Source organism: Anneissia japonica, unplaced genomic scaffold (assembly GCF_011630105.1).
Source record: "Anneissia japonica isolate Jap-2015-1 unplaced genomic scaffold, ASM1163010v1 scaffold287829_len2072220_cov186, whole genome shotgun sequence".
Classification (NCBI taxonomy): domain Eukaryota; kingdom Metazoa; phylum Echinodermata; class Crinoidea; order Comatulida; family Comatulidae; genus Anneissia; species Anneissia japonica.
The window spans coordinates 1315282-1325254 of record NW_022716075.1 but is presented as its reverse complement, the minus strand read 5'-3'; the positions used below and the strand labels follow the sequence as shown (position 1 = coordinate 1325254).

General features: G+C 32.6%; 1 protein-coding gene across 1 annotated transcript in view; it reads left to right on the top strand.

Annotated features, from left to right (window-relative positions):
• The first annotated feature begins 1635 nt into the window (after positions 1-1635).
• The window catches only part of LOC117109560 (fibropellin-1-like), a 15891-nt gene continuing 7553 nt past the window's right edge, over positions 1636-9973 (top strand). Inside the window, exons 1-12 of the mRNA XM_033251929.1 lie at positions 1636-1770; positions 3092-3223; positions 4294-4425; positions 4800-4925; positions 5414-5539; positions 5898-6023; positions 6228-6347; positions 6838-6963; positions 7338-7451; positions 7903-8028; positions 8972-9085; positions 9660-9779. Of these exons, the coding sequence (XP_033107820.1) occupies positions 1692-1770; positions 3092-3223; positions 4294-4425; positions 4800-4925; positions 5414-5539; positions 5898-6023; positions 6228-6347; positions 6838-6963; positions 7338-7451; positions 7903-8028; positions 8972-9085; positions 9660-9779 (1441 nt within the window). The 5' untranslated portion in view covers positions 1636-1691. The remainder of the gene's footprint in view (positions 1771-3091; positions 3224-4293; positions 4426-4799; positions 4926-5413; positions 5540-5897; positions 6024-6227; positions 6348-6837; positions 6964-7337; positions 7452-7902; positions 8029-8971; positions 9086-9659; positions 9780-9973) is intronic.

The following is a 9973-nucleotide window of genomic DNA, read 5'->3' as shown; positions in this document are numbered from 1 at the left end:
TAATAATAATAATAATAATATAATAATAATAATAATAATAATAATAATAATAATAATAATAATAATAATAATAATAATAATAATAATAATAATAATAATAATAATAATACAGGAACCTTTACCGCGCCTTTTGCCAAGTACAATAAAGGCACAATAAAAATAAATAAAAACGAAAATAATTTTTGATCAGCAAAGGCACCAAAAATGACAACAAAACAGAAAACTTTAATAGTTAAGTGAGATATATTTGGGGAACAAATGTTTCTTGAGAAGCCGACGAAAACCAAGATTACCAGCTTTCCTATTAGAACGAGATATACGAAGGTAAAAATATACAAAGAACCTGATGAACGAAGATTATGGCCAGGGTAATATTGTTGCCTAGAGATAAGAGTGTACAGATGTAAGCAGCGCAGGGGTACTGTTTTGGCAATTAATTTAACAAAATGTGAGGTAAAGTGCAAAGGTATGAAATGTAGATGCATACGATCAAATGCATCACTTCCCCCTGCTTCTATTATTAAGCCAATCTAGTAATTTCGATCTAAAACGTCTAGTTACCAAGGTGTATGTCGATTGCAATTGCTATTAAAGATAGGAGCCTATTATATAAAGTAGATAATGCATTTTAAATTTGTAACATCGTGCCACGGAGCATAAATAAACTCATAATATGAATAAACTTTCGGAAAGATTTACTGAAGGGCTGTGCAAGACTTAAAGCTTAAAGATGTCCATATAATCTTATGGTGACTTTATACCGCAAGTGAAAGTGAAGTGAGGTGCATATTCGCATTAGTTGTAAGATAATATTAACATGAAAATCTGAGATCACAAACCCTCTGAAATCTGCAACTTACTTACGATAAGCACCAAATTTTATGGAGGACCAGGATACATGTAGCCATAATGTAACATAGTCAGTATGTGTAAATTTGTAGTAAATCGCTCCAGTTCTTAAATGTGCCCCCTGAACGACACACACGCCACACACACAAACACGAGCTATTTGCAATACCTTTCACCTCTCCTTCGGAGAGGCCAGTGTATTAGGTGAGATTGAAACTCTCCATTGTCAGTGTTTTAAATGGGTTGCAGAAATCACAATTCAGATCACCAGCCAACCATTGCAAACAATTAAGCAAAAATACGGTAGCCAATTGTTTAAATAAAAGCTCCAGATTATCTAAAAACTCTGTTGTTGGTGATGATGATGGTGGACGGTATCCAACAGCAACAGTGATAGTTTTTGATCCATTAATACCAATGTCTTTGGCTAAAGATTCAATTTGTATAGAGTCTGTATCAATTTGTATGAAATACGACGAGGATATCATCATGACAACACCTCCGCTATTTCTTTTCCGATCTAGTCAGGCAAATATGTCAACAATTTATCCCCAAATTTTCTGATATTGCTCAAAATTAAGATGAGATTAATTTTCTGTTTTGAGCCAATGAATAGATACCTCCTTCTAAGTATTTCAAATACTAGGAATGTAATAGCTTCATTGTCATTAAATCTAATTCCGTTACCTTACAAGTGGTGCTAGCCCGACTTAAAATCTAATCTAGGGACGACGTACACCCTATAAAAGGTACGACTAAGAGCGATTACTATCAGTTGATTAAACCTTAGAATATTCTTTAGACGATATATAGGTTAAAAAAACAATCACGACAAATTATCGATGCATAATATTTTGTTGCGCGGAATGCTTTTTACAATTGCTTATATCCTGTTAAGACTGGAACTTACGAGTGGCTATGGTAAGTTGCATTCTCATGATTATAAATAATTAGGATAGCCTATAAACGAATTACACTGCAAAATAGGGAATTATTTTTTAGATGTAAATAATATAGAACACAAACATGCACATACCGCCAGATGTTACATATACCACCTCAATATTTATTATTATTATTATCATCATTATTATTATTATTATTATTATTAATATATTATTTTAATTATCAATATATTATTATTATTACTTTTATTATTATAATTATTATTATTATTATTATTATTATTATTATTATTATTATTATTATTATTATAGCATTTATTTATTTTACACGATTCGTGACAGCGTTAGCTTATATTGCAGGCCTAGATTATAGCTATACAATTTAGTTGGACTTGATATATTATAATCTTAGCGAAGCTGTAGCTTTGCGGTTAGGACTATACTCGCCCATCTAATCCAAGAATTCAAACTTTGATATCCGTGTAAGCTGTTCGTCATTATTTAAAATGTAAAAACGATATTTTAAAAGCAACTTCACAATACCGTTATTATATTAATGTAGACATGTGTATATTTCTGGTATTTTTTTAGTTTTTACTATTACATGTCTGTGAGGTGTAAATGCTTGTTATTAGTATTATTAAAAGAGGTAATAATTACATAATTGTAATTTCCACATTATTGTTATTATTATTTTTGTCATCATCATCATTTATTATTGTTTATTTATAATAATAACTATTATTATTATTAATATTATTATCATCATGTAACTGTTGTTATATTTTAATATTGGTGTTATATTTTCTTTTAATATTATATTTGTTCTTATTCTTATTACTATTGTTATCTGAATGATGATTTTTATTATTATTATTTGTAGTTCTAATATTATTAGGCCTATTTTAATTTTTATCATTAGGTCCATTGGTAGCCAGCTATTACAATTAGGCAAATCATTATTATTATTATTGTTATTGCTGTTGTTAATGTTGTTATTATTATGAGAATTACCATTAGTTATATTATTTTTAGACAGAATAAGTTATCATAAACTCAGACTAATGTAATTAACTTTTCCGCCAAACCCCGCCCCTTGGATATTGCTACACAAACGGCACACGCTCACACGTTTGTTTGCGGGACAACAAATGTGTCTGTAGGACACTCGCGTAATCCTAGCCCAGACACACAGGGGAGAGGTTCATTATTCTCACAGAAAATGCTTTTTTTTAAAAAGCCATTTGTGCAATACTTGTTTATTAATATATGACGTTCTTGATGAGGTAACATGTTTAATCCACCACACTATTGTATTTGTCGTATTCTTGCTATAGCCTATGTTAGTAGCGACCCATGTAGTTACCTGGATTGTGGGATTTATGGTACGTGTGAAGTCAGTAATGGGCAAGCGTACTGTAGATGCCTGACCTGCTATTCCCACTCGCTTACCAGTTATTGCTCAATATGTAAGTTGCTTAATAAAAATGGTATACATGGCAAACTTGAATAAGTTTCTATTTTTACATCATTTAGTTTTATTGCCGTATATCAAGATTTATTTCTGAAAAAAAAATCACATGATATTAACTTCTACTGGTGATATCGATAATTTCTAAAGAATCACATTGGAATTCGAACCTAACACCTTTTGATTACAGTTAAAATTCTATACCAACTTATCCATAAGGCCAAGCTAAAAAGTCTTAACCTTTTCGATTAGGACGAACAAATAATTAGGCTATTTCGTAATACTTAACAATAAATAATAGTTATAATAATAAATTGTGTGATTGGAACTTTGGCATATAAACACCTCCATTTATAGTGATAAATATTAATAATTATTTTTAGAAAACTATATTATTTCCATCAATATGTTATACAATTACATAATTACATTTATTATTACACTTAGGTTCGCAAATACTAACCTCATACCGTGAAACTTCGAATTAAATCCCAATGGGCTTAATCTCGAGAAGAAGTCCATCTCGAAATGAAGCCCCCCCCCCCCTCATATTTAGTTTGCAAATTAGCCTCGAGAAGAAGCCCATGGGCTTCTTTTCAAGATAGCATAGGCTTCTTTTCGACATAGTACTGTACATACACGCCTGTACATGAATTTAAAAAAAAAATTAATTAATTAATTAAAAACACGCTTGGTTTATACAGTAGTTTATATGATTTAATGCCAGTTAATACACTCCACGATACCGATTGATGTTTTATAGTGCAAATTCCCAAAAATTTACAGCATTCGCTTTGAACAGAAACCCCCCCCCACCCCTCCACTCTTTACTTTGCAAAAGAAGCCCATCCAACGTTCGCATAAAACAAAGAAGCCCAGGGTTTCAATTCGAGGTTTTACGGTATAGACATAACTGACAGCATTCGTCTTAGATTTACTGAGAATCCTCTCACTAATGTACCTCCATGGTAAGACATAGTTACATATGAATTCTTGATTATTCCATTAGATGAAATAAGCCCTGTCCAAACTATCAACTTGCCTTAATTGTTAATATGTTGTTTGCAGATACCACTCCATGTTCTATAATTGTGTGTGTCCGAGGCACCACTTGTGTTGTGAATCCTGAAGACGTCTGCAGCGCATCGTGTAGGCATATCAACTGCCAACCCTGTTACTCTGGCTACGATTGTTCAATATGTAATTATCATTGACTTCAGACTTGGATAAATTGTAAAAATTATAATTTAACATAATTATATTATTAGTTCCCCTGTCAACTCTCCCCAACGCGGCGCTTCCCATCCCCATTAACACTACAACTTATCCATATTAGTTCTAACTCTCTGGTCAAAATTATTCAATCTAAAAATCGCTGGTTAAGATTGATTTATCGAAGAAGTTGAAGGGGACCTATACAATATGTGGTCTAGCACTCCATACATAATAATGTTTATCCTGTAATATGTTATATGGATGTAAATATATGAATACATTTAATAATAGACGCTACGTAGGCCTATACGTCTCACCACGTTGCCAATATAAGCGTCTTGAATGTGTGTTTCTTACAGATACAAATCCGTGTACGTCACTTCAGTGTGCAGATGGAACTGCGTGCGTAGTCAGCCCTCAAGACGAGTGCAGTGCATCGTGTATCAACTGCCCGCTATGTTACTCTGGCTACGCCTGTTCAACTTGTAAATTAATATTCTATCCATGTTTTCATTGGATCTATTTTTAAGTGTTCAATGAATAAATATTGTAAACATATTGATATGACTTAGAATACTTTAGATAATTATCTGGGTATTTGTAAGACAAATCGTTCTAGTTTTACTATAATAAATATTGAGAAATTATTTACCGAGTTGTCCTATATAAGACAGGCAATTATCTACAAAAAATAATTGTCTATTACCATACAGTATTCATAACAAAATACTTTTGTGTTTATTTATATTATATACGTATTTTACTTTTATTAGAGACATATTATTATCTGCGATGACTATTCCCAGCGCAAACCTTTGCGTCTGAGTTGGCCTTAAGTCACACTAGGTCACTAATTGGCTATGGCCATGCATTCAATTGCACTGTTAATGTATTTCTTAAATAAAAGATAAGTATATGTCGCCTGTTTGAGTATACTGCTACGATTGCATAATTATATGCGTTACTTTTACAGATTACAATCCTTGCAGTGATGGGTATTGCTTCAACGGCGGATCTTGTGCTTTAGACACTTCCAGAGGAAAATGTGAATATAGATGCGAATGCACCGATGGCTTTACTGGTATATTTTGTGAACAAAGTAAGAATACGTGTGATACATATATAATTATGCCTAATAATATCAAATGTTTAAGGTTATCTCAGGGGTGGATCCAGGATTGTTTTTAGAGGGTGGGGAGGGGGATACCAAATTTCACATAATTTGATTATTCACCTCCTTCAACATGGGAGTATGATCGTCCCCTCATGACGTGTGTGTACTTGATGAACTAATATTTTCATAGGTTTTAAATTAACATCATTAACAAATTGATTGATACAAGCATTTAGATGGGCTCAAGCCAGTTTATCCCCTCATATTCTGAATTTACCTCTATGAAAATCTGCAAGTCATAATAACAAAAATAATCATATTTACCTTTTGATTAAATGTGTAGGTGTAGACCCTTGCGCAGGTGTGATATGTGAAAATGGCGGGACATGTGTGGCAGACACAAGCCAATCTCCTTCTGGATATAATTGCGAATGTGTGGAATGCTACTCGGGACCCAATTGTAAAACTTGTAAGAAAGCATTTTGTTTATATGTTTATGTACGAGTTTGTGGATATATGTTACCAGTAACTATCGTTTATATAGAAATGCAACACCATTAATGTTGTAACGTGATTAGTTTTCACTTGCTGATAATATTATGAAGAATAGACAAATATTTGTATGCAATTATTTAACAATTACATAAGCTTCTGAACGTGATTTTATTGACAGATACTAGCTGTAGTGTTACCGGTGACTGTACTATCGGAGTATGCACGGTTGATCCAGATAACCCATGCGCGTTCCAATGCACGTGTGAACCCTGTTATTCAGGTGTTCCATGTACGGTGTGTAAGTTGCTGTTCAACCATTACATCACCCTTGGGGCAGCTCAACATACAATTATGGGTTTAAATAAAGTTGGTCATGCTACTTTATGGCGTTCGTTTTGTGTGTACTGCCCCTATGGGTTGTAGGAGCTTAGCTATCCTCTCAGTTTTAAGTTGTGAGAGTAAATGCGGTTGGGGAGTGACGGGATGCGTCATAAGCTAAAGATACGAAATATGATGCTATGTCTAGATAAGACCTGTCCTAGAAAGAACTAAAAAGTCAACAATCTGTATTATTCAAGTGAATTGCAAACACAGAAACTGTGGATGGTTTATGAGTTAAAAAGTTATATAAAAAAAAATACTATGTCATGCAGTAGACACACAATACCATTGGGAGCCTATTTTTAAGAATGTAGGCCTATCACACATATTAAATAATAAACTGTTATCATTCATATTCCAATCTAGTTTCAATATTTTTGAATTCTGAAGTGTTATTTTTGGTTTAGATACTGATCCATGTCAAAACATAAGGTGTGCAGTGGGCACATGTGTGCCGGACATTTCTAATGGACAGTGCGGCGCATTGTGTTTGTGTGACCCACGATGCTACTTTGGTACACTCTGTGAATTATGTAAGTAATATATTGTAACGAAATTATTCCACATAACATCAGCAATTTATATATTGAAATCATTTAGTATACATAAAAAGTAAAATGTCATGTTGGCCCTTCTAATTTTTTGACACATTTTTTTTGTAGTAATTTTACAATTATAATATTGTAAATTAACGTCAGTAGTTATTGTGCACTTTGTGTAATAGGCCTACCATTATCATAATGCTAATGAACATTGCATTCTGCAGTGGATATTGGCGTTCTACACATACATGTTGATTACTTTGTTGATAATTTATGTAGACATTTGATTACACTACAATATTAACGACAGACTAGGATAAGTTTATGGTACTATTAAATAGGTTGTTTTATTTATTGCATTTCAGACAGCAACCCTTGTGAAAATAACCCATGTGGTGCTTTTGGTACATGCGTTGCAAACGGATGTGACTTTGATTGCGAATGTCAACCGTGTTTCAGTGGAGACCTATGTAATCAATGTACGTAATGCTACATTTTTTTTTATTAATATTTTATTGTAAAATTTACAGTCGTATAATAATACACCAACTCACATATTATATTAAAGTATATAAACAGTCTGTAGCAGCAAACATCACTGATAAGAGATTGTATGGGCCTGGCATATCAAAATGCAATTTAGAAGCATTATCTACTGACAGAGGCGTTTCTTCTTGAGCAGCCAAATCTTGTTCTATATTTAATTTATATTTATATGACTTTTTTTAATAGCCCACCGGTACGTGTTTCAAATAAATGACAGAAACTTTTAAAATTGAGTAAGACAATAAACACAAAAAAACTATGAAAAATGTAAACAATATGTAAACAAAAAAATATTTACTAAGATAACGAAAAGATGCTACTAGAAATGTTTTAAACAATAATTTTCATAAAGATGGATCTAATAACATTTGTTTTATATTTCAGTTGAAAATCGTTGCGCCGGTGTTGTTTGTATATTTGGTGGTACATGCCAACCAACATCAGTCAATGGCCTGTGTAGCTTCCAGTGTCCATGTCCAAACTGTTATTACGGACCGTCCTGTGAACATTGTAAGATACCGTATATACGATACGTTTGAGCATTCATTCATTAACTTGTTTTTTCTTGCTAAGAATCATAGATCCAAATTAGGGCAAGACCAATTTGGGGTTTCAAAGGCTTATTTAATCGATTTTGGAGTCTGCTAATATGTAGAAAATACATACACATTTTTCCTCCTCGACGAATTGTGGTTCCTCCCCGAAGAGGGGCCACCTTTCCCCGACGGAGCCCTGGCCCCCCGGCCCCCCACTGCTGGCGCCACACTTGGCCTACACCACTCACCTTTCTACAGGAGCTTAAGGCGACTCAATGCTATTAAAATTATTTTCATGTTATTACATATTATTTTAATAATTAGGGTGCTCAATAGTAATCAAAAATTATTACTGCGTCAATTAAAAAAAAAATATTGTCATAATAATCAACTAAAATAATTTAATCAACTCATTATATTAATAATAATAATAATAAATAATAATAATAATAATAATAACAATAACAATAATAATAATAATAATAATAATAATAATAATAATAATAATAATAATAATAATAATAACAAAGTTTTTAACTATTCTGAAATCAACAGAACAAGTGGTTGTCATTGACTACCTGAATAATTGACAAGCTTCAACTGTACAAATCAAAAAGGGAACGAATGTAAATTTAACCGTAATATTTGAGGCCTTTTTTGCAGGTCTAGGGCATATTACAATTGGTGATTTTACAAATTGATGTAGTTAAAGTAAAATTGTAATAAAATCTTTATTTTATATGTACAGTCTTAAAAGTACCATCTTCCATTTAAGTTTGGTACCATAATATTGCGTTGGATTTCGGCCATTCATAGTATAGCATAGATTATTCTGTTGTTACTGAACTCGGACATTGTGTATTAATGTATTACTGAAGCACATCAAATTATTTAGCTTTAATTTTATTTTATTGCAGATACCAACCCATGTGAAAACAACCCATGTGGTGCTTATGGAATTTGTGTTCCAAACGCATGTGATTTTCAGTGCGTTTGTCAGCAATGTTACATTGGGGACCTATGTGACACATGTACGTATAATCTATCCAATTAATTAATAATGATGAACTTTAACAACATGAATAATGAACGTCAGAGCCTTTTGAGATAGTACATAAGAGTGAGATAGGATAGTGCCTGTGACATGTCAAAGGTGGGTGTGAACGGAAACGAAATTTTATAACTATATGTACTGATAATATTCTACAACAAGCCTGCATACAATCACTTGTTGATGTAATTGAAGAGGAATCTGACACTAAATTCTTAAATCCAGAAATGACGAATGTCATAAAAACTAAACCACGAAGACGTTGGCTGTGAATCTATGAATTAATAATAATAGAAACGTAAGAATGAAAAAAAGCAACCTCCACTGTGACTCCAGTCCAAAATTTTGCATCAGTGTCGAACATATATAACTACAAGACCACGAAGGTGTGGTGAATCCAACTACAGAAATATGCGGGGTAAACAAGTTGCTCCCAGTCGTTCCTCCTGCTGTACTACTGTATATTATAGTACACTTAGAAAAGATGCATTACATGTAATATCATGATCAAGATAAGATACCCTTAACTTAAGCTTTCATTACTTTTTAAATAGATCTGAACAATGCGTGTAATGAACTCGTTTGCCTAAATGGTGGAGTATGTCAAGCGACCACTTGTAATATGTATACATGTGCTTGTCCCACATGTTACACTGGAACAGATTGTGCTGAACGTGAGTAATGAGATAGTTTATCCCTATATCGTATTTCATATATATGCATAAATATGTATATATATATATCTTATACACATCTAGATGTGTATAAGAGACAGCACTGTTAATGTATTTCTTAAATAAAAGATAAGTATATGTCGCCTGTTTGAGTATACTGCTACGATTGCATAATTATATGCCTGTCTCTTATA